General features: G+C 43.2%; 1 protein-coding gene across 1 annotated transcript in view; it reads right to left on the reverse strand.

Annotated features, from left to right (window-relative positions):
• stard9 (StAR-related lipid transfer (START) domain containing 9) overlaps nt 1-7,571 on the reverse strand; it is a 383,628-nt gene extending 376,057 nt beyond the window's left edge. The window contains exon 1 of the mRNA XM_059649369.1: nt 7,396-7,571. Coding sequence (XP_059505352.1) covers nt 7,396-7,442 — 47 coding nt within the window. The 5' untranslated portion in view covers nt 7,443-7,571. The remainder of the gene's footprint in view (nt 1-7,395) is intronic.
• Between the last annotated feature and the right edge of the window lie 6,355 nt (nt 7,572-13,926).

Below are 13,926 nucleotides of genomic sequence, written 5' to 3' on the forward strand. Positions count from 1 at the left end.
GGTTAGTGCCAAAATTGGGAGAGCTGTCTCACAGACTAAACAAGCAACAGCCTGACATAGTCATACTCTCAGAATCATACCTTATAGATAATGCCCTAGAGACAACCATCACCATCCCTGTATATGTCCTATCCCACCAACAGGGCAGAGGTGGCGGCACAGTGGTACACAGCTGGTTGGGAGTTGCTCTGGCAGTCCTCAACATTGATGCTGGACCCCATGAAGTCTCATGGATTCAGGTTAAACATGGGCAAGGAAACCGCCTGCTGATTACCGCAAACCATCCTCCCTCAGCTGATGAATCATGTTGAACAATACTTGGAGGAAACACTGAAGATGGGATGGGCACAAAATGTATTCTGGGTAGGTGATTTCAATGTCCACCACTCAAGAGTGGCTCGGCAGCAGTACTACCGATCAAGCTGTTTGGGTCTTAAAGAACATAGCTGCTAGACCAGGTTTGTGGCAGTTGGTGTGGGAGCCAACAGGATGGAAAAGCATACTTGACCTCATCCTGACCAATCTGCCAGCTGCAGGTGCATTTGACCATGATAGTATCATTGAGTGACCACTGCACGGTCCTTGTGGAGACAAAGTCCCACCTTCACAATGAGAATAACTTCCATTGTACTGTGTGGCACTATCACCCTGCTAAACACAGATCTTCACACAGATCTAGCAACTTAAGACTGGGCATTCATGAGGTGCTGTGGGCTATTATCAGTAACAGAACTGTACTCCAGCACAATCTGTAACCTCATGGCTCAGCATATCCCTCACTCAACCATTACCATCAAGCCAGGGGATCAACCCTGGTTCAATGGAGAATGCAGGAGGACATGCCAGGAGCAGTACCAGGCATACCTGAAGATGAAGTGTTAACCTGGAGAAGCAACAAATAGGATTACTTGCACGCCAAACAGCAAAAGCAGCAAGTGATATTGAAAGTTAAGCGGTCCCACAACGAACAGATCAGATCTAAGCTCTGCGGTTTTGCCACATCCAGTTGTGAACGGTGGTGGACAATTAGACAGCTCACTCAAGGAGGCAGCTCCACAAAAATCCACATCTGCAATGATGGAGGTGCCCAGCCTATGAGTACAAAAGATAAGGCTAAAGCTTTTGCAGCAATCTTCAGATAGAAGTGCTGAGTGGATGATCCATCTCTGCCTCCTCCAGTGGTCCCCAGCATTGCAGATACCAGTCTTCAATCAATTTGATTCACTCCACATAATATCAAGAAATGGTTGGAGGCACTGGGTACTGCAAAGGCTACGAGCCCTGACAACATTCCAGCAATAGTGCTGAGGACTTATGCTCCAGAACTTGCCACGGCCCTAGCCAAACTGTTCCAGTACAGTTAGAACACTGGTACCTACCTGACAATGTGGAAAATTGCCCAAGTATGTCCTGTACACAAAAAGCAAGACAAATACAACCCAGCCAATTACTGCCCCATCAGTCCACTCTCAATCATCAATAAAGTGATGGAAGGCGTCATCAATGGTGTTATCAAGTAGCACCTGCTCAATGACACCCAGTTTGGGTTCTGCCAAACTGGGCTCTGCCCTTCAGCCTTAACAAAAAAGTCCACACCAACCCTCAGAGCATCCCACCCAGACCCATCCCCCTCTTACCCATCTTATCTACACATCCCTGAACACCACAGGCAATTTAGCATGGCGAACCTACCTAGCCTGCACATCTTTGGACTGCGGGAGGAAACCGCAGGAAATCCTCATGGACACAGGGATTACGCGCAAACTCTACACAGACAGTTGCCTGAAGGTGGAATCAAACCCGGGTTCCTAGCACTGTGAGGCAGCAATGCTAACCACTGAGCTACCATACTTCCCAAAGCTAAAACAACAATGTTGATAACTTTGTCTGCATAATTGTTTTCACACTGCAACTGTAACCAAAATGTGCTAACCATTAAGATCAAAACCCTCCTCACTTGCCAAAAAAAAAGTGGGCCAACATTCCTCAAAGCTTAACAAAAAATAGGTACACAGTCAGCAGGACTGAGCTGTCTTTAAAAGGTACTTACTGAAGTCACTGGATGATGCAAACTACCTTCTGAGCAATTCTACCTTCTCTTTACCGTATTTTAAAAGACCTCCTTAACAACTTTCACTGGGCATTTTTCAGACCTCCAAGTGTTTCACAGTGGTCTAATCTGGAAATATTGACACAGAACCACATAAAGGGTGAAAGGTCACTGATCTGAAATGTTAAATCTGTTTCTTTCTCCTGATCTAGTCAGCATTTCCAGAATTTTCTGCTCTTACATCAGATTTCCAGAATCCACATTTTTTTTATTTGATAGACAACTTGCACTGGATTGTATAAACAAGTATTTCCAGAAGACCTTCGCTGAAACACAAGAGAATTTGCGTTTATCACCTTCTCAAGCATTTACACAAAAAAATCCATAATAAACGTAAAAGTGAAGCAAAGCGGAGGCAAAAACAGAACATGGGTAGGGTTCCTGAATTTTTGCTAAATTAGATAATAACAGAATTTAATGTGGCCTTTTCATACAGTAAAACAATCCAAGGACGATCACCTGATTGTAACCAAAGATAGACAGCAATAAGCTTGGTTAAATGCAAAATTTTAAACCAGGACCTTACTGGAAGGAGAAGAAGAATATTGTTTCTTTTTAATTCTGTTCAGTTTTTGGCTGATTAACAAACAGAAATTTTGGCCCCTTTACAACTAAGGCAAGCATCTGTAAACTGTCTCCTTTTAAAGCCACTATCTACAGTTTTCAGCGAACAACAGACCCTGCATTTTCTCTGCAGTATATTTGAACAGCAATCACCACTGATCCCTAGTTCAATCTCCAAATCGTAGATTCATACAGTGCAGAAACAGCCCTTCAGTCCAACAAGTCCGCAGCAATATAACTACCACTAACATGCATTAATCCCAATTTTCCATTTATCTGTTTGAATGTTATGACATTTGGAGTACCCATGCAAATATTTTTAAAGGTTGTAAGATTTCTATTCTCCACTACCTTCTGAAGCAATGCATTCCAACTTCCCACTACCTGCTGAGTGAAAATGTTTTTTTCCCCAAATTCCCTCCGAATCTCCCGGCCCTTACCCTAAAACTATGCCTTCTCATGATTAACTCCTCAATCATGGGACACAGATCCTCTCTAATCATCCTGTCCATGCCCCTCATAATCTTATGCATCTCAATCATCTCCCACCTCAGTCTTTTCTGCTCTAAAGAAAACAATTCAAGTCTATCTAATCTCTCCTTATAACTCAATTTCTCCAACCCAGGCAACATCATGGTGACCCTCTTTTGTACCTCTAACGCTATTACATCCTTCTTGTAGAGATGACCAGAACTGACCAACACTCTGTTCAACTCCAACATTACCTCCTTGTTGTTCTTTCTCTGCAACGGTTGATGAAAGGAAGTGTCCAGTGTGCCTTAACTATTCTATTCATGCGTTCTGCAGATTTCAGGAATCTGGGAATAACCACCCCAAGATCCCTCTGTTCCTCTAAGTTACCCATTGTCCTTCCATTAAATACTCCCTCATCTTGTTTCTTCTCCAAAGTGCACCACCTTACACTTCTCAGGGTTAAATACAATCTACCATTGTCTGCCCATCTAACCAACCAATCTATATCTTCCAGTAACCTGCAGATCAAGATAGAAGCGACGTAAGGCTCCTCAGCTAGAGCTTGTCCACACTGTCCATTTTTTTTTCAGTATCTTCTCTCATGTTCTCTTCCTTCTTGGCGATGTCCTGAACTCCTGGCCTCAGCGCAGACTTGGACTCCTGGCCTCGGTCTGGCGTGGCAGTCTCTCAGTGGCCTGTCATGGCTGTCTCTTAGTGGCCAGGCATTCCTTCAGCCTGATATGGCTTCAGCATGGACTTCCAGCCTCTGATTCTAGAGTGGTCTCCCGGTCTCAAGAGCTTTGAGGTGAACACGAGCAGGGACTAGAGGCTTGGTGCAAGCATGAACTGGGTTGGAAGGACTGTTATTCTGAACATTTTATTTCTCTATTTTTTAATTTATTTCTATGATCCGTAGTGCTGTACTTTTTTCTTTATTCTTCTAATTTTTCTTTCCCTTAAGAATTTGTACTTAAGAACTTGTACAGAGTTCGATTTGTACCAGCTGACTAACTAGGGACAGTGTTGCTATGTGCAGGCCACGTCTTACTAACTTGATTTTTTCAAGGAGCTGACAAAGGTGATCGATGAGAGTAGAGCAGTGGACATTGTCTACGTGGATTTTTGTAAGGCTTTCAGCAAGGTCCCTCATGGTAGGCTCATCCAGAAGGTTAAGATGCATGGGATGGCCACATCGATTCAGAACTGGCTTGCCCAAAGAAGACAGAAGGTAGTGGTGGAAGGGTGTCAGGCTGGAGCTCCATGAGTAGATGTGGATAGTGCTGAAGGTTGAGAGGCTGCAGAGGCTGAAGGGAGACTTGATAGGAGTGTATAAAATTATGAGATACATAGTTGGAGTTGACAGTCAGAATCTTTTTTAGGGGGCAGCATTTAAGGTGAGAGTGGGAAAGTTCAAAGGAGATATGAGAGGCCAGTTTTTATTTTACACAGAACGATGGCAGGAGTTTGGAATGAGCAGCCTGGTTTGATGGTGGAGGTAGATATTAAAGGAGCATTTAACAGCCTTTTAGATAAGCACATGAATATGCAAAGAATGGAGTGATATTACCCAGGACATGCAGACAGATTAGTTAAATTTGGCATTATGTTCGGCAAAACATTGTGAGCCGAAAGGCCTCTTCTTGTGCTGTAATGCTCTATATTCTACCTAAAATGGCACCATTAGTGGTGACTTGTAAATTTTTCACTGTACTCATTCTGTAGGTGACAATAAAGCTAATTTTAAATTCTAAACCGACAACCATCTCCTTCGCTATGAACCACTCTACCAATCATGGTGTTGTGTGCAAATTTGTTCAACATTCCCCCACATTTTCATCCATATGACTTATACATATGACTTTTACATATAAAACAAAAAAGAAGGGTCCCACTACTGATCCTTGCGGTACACCACTGGACACAGGCTTCCAGTCATTCCAACTGTCCTACAACACTACCCTGTGTCCTATTACTAAGCCAGTTTCCGATCCATCATGCCAAGTTTCCCTCAACTCCACGTACTTCAATTTTCTCAGTCAGTCTCCTTTGTGGGGCCTTCAGCTTTGAAGGAACATCCCTCATCCCCACACTTGATTACATTTTCAAAACATTCTAATGAATTTATTAGGCATGACCTGTCTCTGACAAAGCCATGCTGACTATCCCTAATTAGCCTATGCCTTTCCTAATGGGTCTTAATTAAGAATTTTCTCCATTAGTTTCCGTATCACCAACCTGAAGCTCACCAGTCTAAATTTTCTGGTTCATCTCTACTTGCGCTCTTAAAACCACATTAACTGTCCTCCAGTCCTCTGGCACTTCCCCTGTCACCAGGGAGGAAATAAATATTCCTGCCTCACCTCCCATATCAGTTTGGGATACAATTCATCCAGGCCAGGAGATTTATCTATTTTTAAGCCTGACAGAGCCTCCGATATCTCCATATTTCCTAGGTCAAACTGTGCACGTTCCCTACAGTCTCTTTTCCTGAATTCCATATTTTGTTCTCATTTTACAGAGTGAAGACTGAAGAGAAGCATTCATTCAACACACTTCCAAGATCCTGTACTTCATACACAGGTGCGTACTACCCAGCACCGCTGTCCCTAATGGACCCTATTCTTTCCCTAGATGACCTCTTCCTTTATTGTATTTATAAAATATCTTAGGATTCTCCCTAATTCTGTTTGCAAGACCTTTCTCATGCCCCCTTTTTGGTCTTCTAATGGCTTTCTTAAGTTCTCTCCTGCACTTCTTGTATTCCTCTAGGGCCACAGCTCAATTGTTCCCTTTGGACTTGATCTTCCTACTCTTCCTCTTTATCCAGTCCTGAATTGTTCTAAACGTTCAGGGTTCTCTGAACTTATTGCTCCTACATTTCCCTCTAAAGGATCCATATTGTACCCATACTTTCCCCGGCTCCTTTCTGAATGGCCTCCATTGCTCCCCTGCAGACTCTTTGCTGTAGATCCATTTTCTGTTTCTAACACCAGAGCAAATTACCCCAAGGCAAGTCTGAATACAAAATGTTAAATATAGCCAAGAGATATTTGCATGAAACATACACTAACTTATGCAATATTTTAGTCATAATTGTTTAAGCTTTGCTCTGAAGTCTTTACACAAAATAAAACTGAAGATTTTTATTTTTAAATCAAACTTCTAGAAGTGTACAATGCTGTTTTGTTCATCAAAGCTGGAGGAAGGAGCAGCATGTATGACATTCATTTCAGCTGTTACTGGCATTTCCTCTGGGGATGTTATCACAATATATTCAGTGCATGAAACTCAGCAATGACTTGCTGACGTACCAGTAATTTATGTCTTTACTAAATCCTTGCTAGCACTTAACTTTCCCTTTCAATTATCAGAACATATGCCAACCAGATTATGTTATAAGCAAATTTGGAAGCACTTTACTTTAAGAACGACAGCTTTAACCAATGATTTCTTATGGTCTGCCCTTTTCCTGCTCTCCTAACAATAAAGCAACATGCAGAATTGTGTTCCAGTTAAATAATCTAATAATCATACAACAGTGATTTAGCTTATCAGAATCAACTCAAGTCTGGATTTGAGATAGGGTTTCACTGCAATCTAGTCTCTCAAGAGCGACGAATGAAACACAGAGCACTTTGACATATCTCAGTGAGAAAAACACAGTCCTTTGCAAATCAATATTTTTGACAGTTCTATCCTCCACACTCCAACAATCCTCCTCCCCAGCCTCAAATCCTGTCCATGCCTTACTTTTATTATTTTGGCAAATGTCTCTTTCTCCACCCAACCCTCGTTTCTCTGCACAAACTTCCTCACCCAGGAACCGAACTCACACCACCCATCCCCCTCCACTCTTCGCCCAACCCCAATCCTACACATCTTCTGCCGCACACTCTTCCCTCTTCAACTCCTTTTTGTGAAACCCCTCTGCCTCATTTCTTTCTCCTCTCTTTCTCTCTTTTCTTCCCTTCCCCTCCTCTTCCCCTGTCTCTCTAGTTCTCCTTTCCTTCTCACCAACTCTCCCTCACCACTCCACCCCCGTAGCTCCCTGTGGTACAACCTCCTCCGTTCCTGACTTTCACATCACCTTCCCTCCATTCCCAACACCAACATCACTACCCTCACCCCTAGTCCCACTCTTCCTCACCTCTTTACCCTTCTCCCCTCTTCTCTTCCTCCAATCCACTCTCGTCCTTCACACCCTCCTCCCTCTCTCTCTCTCTCTGACCCTCACCTTCTCTACTCACCTCTTGCTGAGGGGTCGGACCCTCACGGCCACTTGTACATTGGCCATCAGTCAGGAGAGCAAGTCTTATCAGCTCTACTTCACCGCCGAAGCTTCAGGGGCCAATGTCATTTTGACGCGCCCGAACGAGATGTTTATTCGGACACACTCGCTCCTCGCACTGCCATTCTACCGGCCAGTCAGTATCCCGAATCAGTCCGCACAAGGAGGGGGGCGGGACGATGGACTGTCAATCAGGGCATGGGGCGGATCAAGGGACTGTCAATCAGGATATGGGGCGGGCCGCGGGACTGTCAATCAGGACATGGGGGTGGGTCGAGGGACTGTCAATCAGGACTTCTGGGACGTGTCGAGGCTCTGTCAATCAGGACATGGGGGCGAGCCGAGGGTAAACCATCAATCAGCGCCAGGGAGAGGGCAAGAGGACGATCCAGCCGGGCCGGAGCGAGGGTCAGTCGGCCCGTAAAGAGGCGGGGCGATGGGCGTGCCATTCTGCGCGGCGGTCGCGTTTGTGGGGCTGTCAATCAGTGCAGTGGGTGGAGCGGGCTGGCAATCAGAGGCGGGGATTGGGCTTGCTGCAGGCGCTAATCTCATGGATGACGCAGAGGGGAACACGCTGATTGGGTAGGGCGGAGATCGGGGCGGGGACCGTATTCTGATTGACGGGTGGTCTGGATCGCGGCGGTCGGCTCCTATTCGAATGATCGGGTGTTCTGGACAAGTGATTTAGTGCGGAGCGCTCTCATGACAGGACCAACGATGCCCATGGTTCAAACACTACACCTAGGTTTCAGTCAGTACAGACGGAGAAATGTTTTCACATCTGTTTAGGAAGAGACAAATATGTGATAGTATCCTGAAGAAACAGCGGTGGAGAACTGTTCGACTGTTATCCTGAGAAAACAACAGGTTATGTGCCATCGCAATTGTCACACACTTGTTTCATTTATTAAAAATGTTTGGGAAATATGGATGTTAGTCTGCGGTAATGACGCACCCAGGGCAGAAACTTCGAATTCAAGTAAAATCTGGAATCCCCGGAAGCAGGCCATTTGGCCCATCTAGTCTACACTATCCCACCTAGCCCCATCCCATCCCTGTAACCACTGCACTTTCCCCAGGCAAAATGGGCAATTTAACATGACCAGTCCGCCTAACCTGCACATCTTTGAACTATGGAAGGAAACTGGAGCACCTGGAGGAAACCCATTGCATAATATGCAAACCCCACAAAACAGTCACCTGAAGCTAGGATCAAAACCAGATCCCTGGTGCTGTGGGGCAGTAGTGCTAGGCACTATACTACCCCAACTTGCAGTTGCCCCCAGTCCCTTTGAGGAAACTGTCTGGGGGTACATCACCAGTGACAGAAGTGGGATTCAAACCCACAACTCAATACAGACCAGAGCTTAAATCCACCATCTTAGACCACTTTGCCTCACTGCTGTGTGTACTCAAATAGTTGTTTGTACAGAGACAAACACAGAGGGTGGACCAATCTTTCTACCTCATGAGATAACAAGGTGGATGAACAGAGCAGGCCAAGCAGAATCAAAGGAGTAGGAAAGCTGACGTTTGAAGGCCTGAAGCATCCAGCATCTGCAGTTCCTTTTCACTGGGTTATATTGCCAGTTGCTTTAAATCTACCTGAAACAGTTTCTCCTTACATGCTCTATTACATTCTTCAGAACTTTGAAATTTTCAAAGAAGTATCTCCATAACCTTCTCTATTATGAAGATTCTGCAATTTCACCACATAAATACCAGCTATCCACCCTGGTATTGTTATGGTAAACATGCATCATATCATCTCAGGGACCTGGATGTTCTTCTTGAATTGAGGCACCCAAAATTGTCCTGGTTGCTTCTCCCAAATGCCATCACTCCGCATTAAATCACATCTGCCACATGTCTGCCTTCTACTGTCTGCATCTCCCATCTGTATTAGTTACTAAATCTCCAAGATTTCAATTATTGCAAATGTCAGAATTGTATTCCATCTACTGGTCCTAAAACCCCACCACCTGCTTCTCTCTGGTTTGAAAGATATCCATTCACTACTTCTCTGTCTCCTAAACCATGGTCAATTTTTTAACTATCCCTTTATTATCATGTGCTTCTATTTTCCAAATAAGTTTGTTCTTTAATATTGTGTCAAATACCTTTCAAAATTCACATATGCACCATTTACTTGCAGTCCCTTCACCAACCCTCTCTGCTACATCAAAAGATCTCAGTTAGGTTAGTCAGATATTATTACTCTTTAACATAATAATGCTGCCTGTCCCTTATGAGTTCAGATATTTCTAAGTCAGAATTGATGTTGTCCTTAACAATAATGTCTATCTAATGTGAGACTGACTTACTTGCTTATCACATTCCTCTCCAACAGCATTGTAACATTTCCACTCCCCCAATCTTCTGGTACTCTTCCACTATCCAAGCAGAATTGAAAGACTGTTACAATCTGATCACAATCTCCTCTCTGGCATCCCCAGCATTCCACCTGGACTGGGTAACTTGTTAATTACATGATGAAATTTAGCATCTCCTTTCTATTTTTATGCAAAATTTCTTCTCTCCTTACTCCACTGAGAAATTAACTTCATCCCTCTCTCTCGATGACAAATGCAAAGTAGTAAATCAGTGTATCAGTTACACCCTTTGATTCGCTTTTTGTCTTTAAATAGTGGAGCCTCTATCATTCTTTTAACTTTTCACATAATTATAAAATGTTTTGGAATTTTTTAATGTTACCTGCTAATATATTCTCAAATAGCCTTTGTTATTTTTATGCTCTTTATTAATGCATCTCTGCACTCTTCATGTTCTTGCTCCATCATTTGCCTACCCAATCTTAATCTGTAGTCTGTATGTGCTTTAATCTTCCATATCACAGAAATTGGCTGTCTTTCATGTTAGCATTTTCATCTTTGCTTTTTCAATGTCCCTTCTTCATAAGTTTAAATGATCGACATCTTTCATTCAAATTCTCACTTTAACACACTTGAGTGTTACTGAAAAAAAGATTATTTATTAAAGCTGTTCGTCTTGTGCTCATCAGGACACTCAAGAATAACTTTTTATACTGTATGAGCACAGACTGCTGATCATTTGGTAAGGGGACCCTAATTGACAGAAATGTTGCTATGCAGAATGTACCACTTTGATGATGACCGACAATTAATTGTTAAACTTTGTTTAAATATAAGCCAAATGTATTGACTCTGATTGGTCAAGACTTGCCTAAGTAGTGAGTGGCTGTCACCTATTGTGCTGATTTATGTATATATTCTTCCTGTTTGCAAAGAATAGTTTCCAATATGAAAAAGAGTGCCTCACTGCAAGTCTGACTGATAATTTTGAATTGTAGTTATTGGCAATTCATTATTATTTACCAATTGACCAATTGCTGTCCAATTGCACAATTGAATCTAATGTTAGTTTAATGTTATAACCTGGATCTGACTGCTAAATTTATATTATAATATGGCTAGGGACCAGTAAGTTTTATTTGTAAGTAGGGAAAGTGTGAGATCCTGATACTCAGAGAAAATCAGCACAACTTTACACAGTTTTGAACAAACAATATATTTACTCAGTAATGGCAGAACAGAAGTACAAGGTACAATACATGTACAACTTATATTCTAACACCAAGAATTAACATGTGATAAATATAGTAATATATTATGATTGAACACCCACACGGCACATCAATTGCTAAATGTCATCAAAGCAAATCTCTCAGATTTCTCAGCAATTGTATTTCTGCTAATCCCACCCCTTTTAGATTTTAAGGTTGCGGCAGGTAGGCCAATTTCATCGAACTTCACAAAGGACTACAATTCTTCAATTCTGTCTACCCAACTTTGAGACTTCCCATATGGGTGGCTCAAAGTCTGTTTCTGTTCTGATCAATCACCTTCCTTTCCATGTCTACATTTCCCTAGTCTCCAAAACTGCACTCCAGAATTTATTTACAATCATAACTCCAACTTTTTCACTGACAGCCTGCTTCACTGAGCCAGTCCTACCCCTGAGCTTTCCTCTAACTTCCAATCTTGATCACTTGTGTCAAGCAAATGCTGCTTGTGAGCATTTCAACCCCCATTCAGCTGCACTGAAGTATCATTGCTTATACACTTCATCCAAGCCTGTCAAGGCTTCTTACAAAACAGAGCCAGTGACCTTCACATTTTTTCAGTTTCCAGGACTTTGTTAAGTCCTGACTCCAATACTTAGCTACCTACTAACTCTTGGAATTTCTTACTGAGCTCAAACAGCACAGAGCCATCCAATTACTTTTGACTCCTCATTCCTCACCTGCATAGGATCTATGTAGTTCAGTTTCCATACCAGCATTACAGATCACTGCAGCATTCCTAATATGGTGTCTACCACTGTCTTTGTCTCCTTCCTCCTACTCACTGTCTGTTGCCTTTCTATTCCTTTTCAAAGACCCCCTCAATTACTGAGTGATCTCTATGATCTGCCAATGTTTGGGACTTATAGCCTCCATTCTCAACATCACACAGGCACTGAAGTACAACTGCCATATTATTTATTGGCCATCCTGATCGCAACATTGCTCACAGCATGTTGTACAAACCACAATGTTGGCACTTTAGGTCCGGAAACGCTCCCAGTATGCATCACGTTTCTCTGAAGGGAATGGTATCAAGGAATGAGAGGGCAGGCAGGAAAGTGGAATTGAGATCACAATCAGATCAGTTACGTTCTTACCGAATGATAGAGCAGGTTCGAAGGCCCAGATAGGCCGCTTCCATGTTCCTATGTAATCTGAAAGCACAAATGCAAGGTAAAGTACCTCTACCTATCTGACACATAGAACAAAGAACAAAGAAAATTACAGTACAGGAACAGACCCTTCAGCCCTCCGAGCCTCCACCGACATGCTGCCGTCACAACTAATAACCCCTGCCTTTCCGGGGACCATATCCCTCTATTCCCATCCCATTCATATATTTGTCAAGGTGTCCTTTAAAAGTCATTATAGTATCTGCTTCCACTACCTCCCCCAGCAGCAAGTTCCAGGCACCCACCACCCTCTGAGCAAAAAACTTGCCTTCTACATCACTTTAATCCTTGCCCCTCGCAACACCCATGGCCACTGGTGACTGACTCTTCCACCCTGGGGAAAAAGCTTGAGGCTGTCCAGTCTGTCCGTGCCCTTCAATAATCCTGTAGACCTCTTTCAGGTCCCCCATAAACCTCCGTCGTTCCAATAAGAACAATCCAAGTTTCTCCAACCTTTCCTCAAAGCTAAGGCTCTCCACACCAAGCAACATCCTGGTAAATCTTTTCTGTACCCTCTTCAAAGCCACCACATCCTTCTGGTAGTGTGGTGACCTGAATTGAACACAATATTCCAAATGCAGACTAACTAAGGTTCTATAAAGCTGCAACATAACCTGCCAATTTTTAAACTCAGTTTTCTGGCTGATGAGGGCAAGCATGCGATATGCCTTTTTGACCACCTGCGTTGCCACTTTCAGTGACCTGTGTACTTGTACACCCAGATCCCTCTGCCAATTAGTACTCTTACTGGTTCTGCCATTTACCATCTGGATTAGACTTTCCAAAATGCATTACCTCACATTTTTCTAGATTAAACACCATCTGCCATCTCTCTGCCCAAGTCACCACCCGATCTATGTCCTGCTGTATCTGCTGACTGCTCTGACAGTCCTCATTGCTCCCCCCAATTCCACGAACCTTTGTGTCATTGGCAAACTTACTAATCAGACCAGTTACATTCTACTTCAAGTCATTTACATACATTAAAAACAGCAAAGATACCAACACTGATCCCTGAGGAATGCCAGTAGTTGCATCCCTCCATTCAGAAACACACCTTTCCACTGCTCTCCTCTGTCTTCTATGACCGAGCAAGTTTTTTTATTCACCTTGCAAGCTCACCTCTGACCCTGTGTGACTTCACCTTCTGTATCAGCCTGCCATGAGGGACCTTGTCAAAGGCCTTACTGAAGTCATGTAGACAACATCCACTACCCTCATCGATCACCTTTGTCACTTCCTCAAAAAACTCAAACAAGTTAGTGAGACATGACCTCCCCTTCATAAAACCATGTTGCCTCTCACTAATATGTCCAGGTGGAAGTAAATCCTGTCTGGAAGAATCATCTCCAATAATTTCCCTACTATTGATGTAAGGCACACTGGCCGGAAATTAGCTGGATTATCCTTGTTGCCTTTCTTAAACAAAGGAACAACATTGGCTATTCTCGTCCTCTGGGACTTACCCTGTAGCCAGTGAAGATGCAAAGAATTCCCTCAAGGCCACAGCAATTTCCTCTCTTGCCTTTCAGATTCTGGGGTAAATCCCATCAGGCCCTGGGGACTCATCTATCTTAATATTTTTCAAGAATCCCAATACCTCCTCCCTTTTGATCTCAACATGACCCAACCTATTGACACAACTTTCCCCAGACTCATCATCCATCAAGTCCTTCTCATTGGTGAACACTGACGCGAAGTACTCATTTAA

This window comes from Stegostoma tigrinum, chromosome 10 (genome assembly GCF_030684315.1).
Source record: "Stegostoma tigrinum isolate sSteTig4 chromosome 10, sSteTig4.hap1, whole genome shotgun sequence".
Classification (NCBI taxonomy): Eukaryota; Metazoa; Chordata; class Chondrichthyes; order Orectolobiformes; family Stegostomatidae; genus Stegostoma; species Stegostoma tigrinum.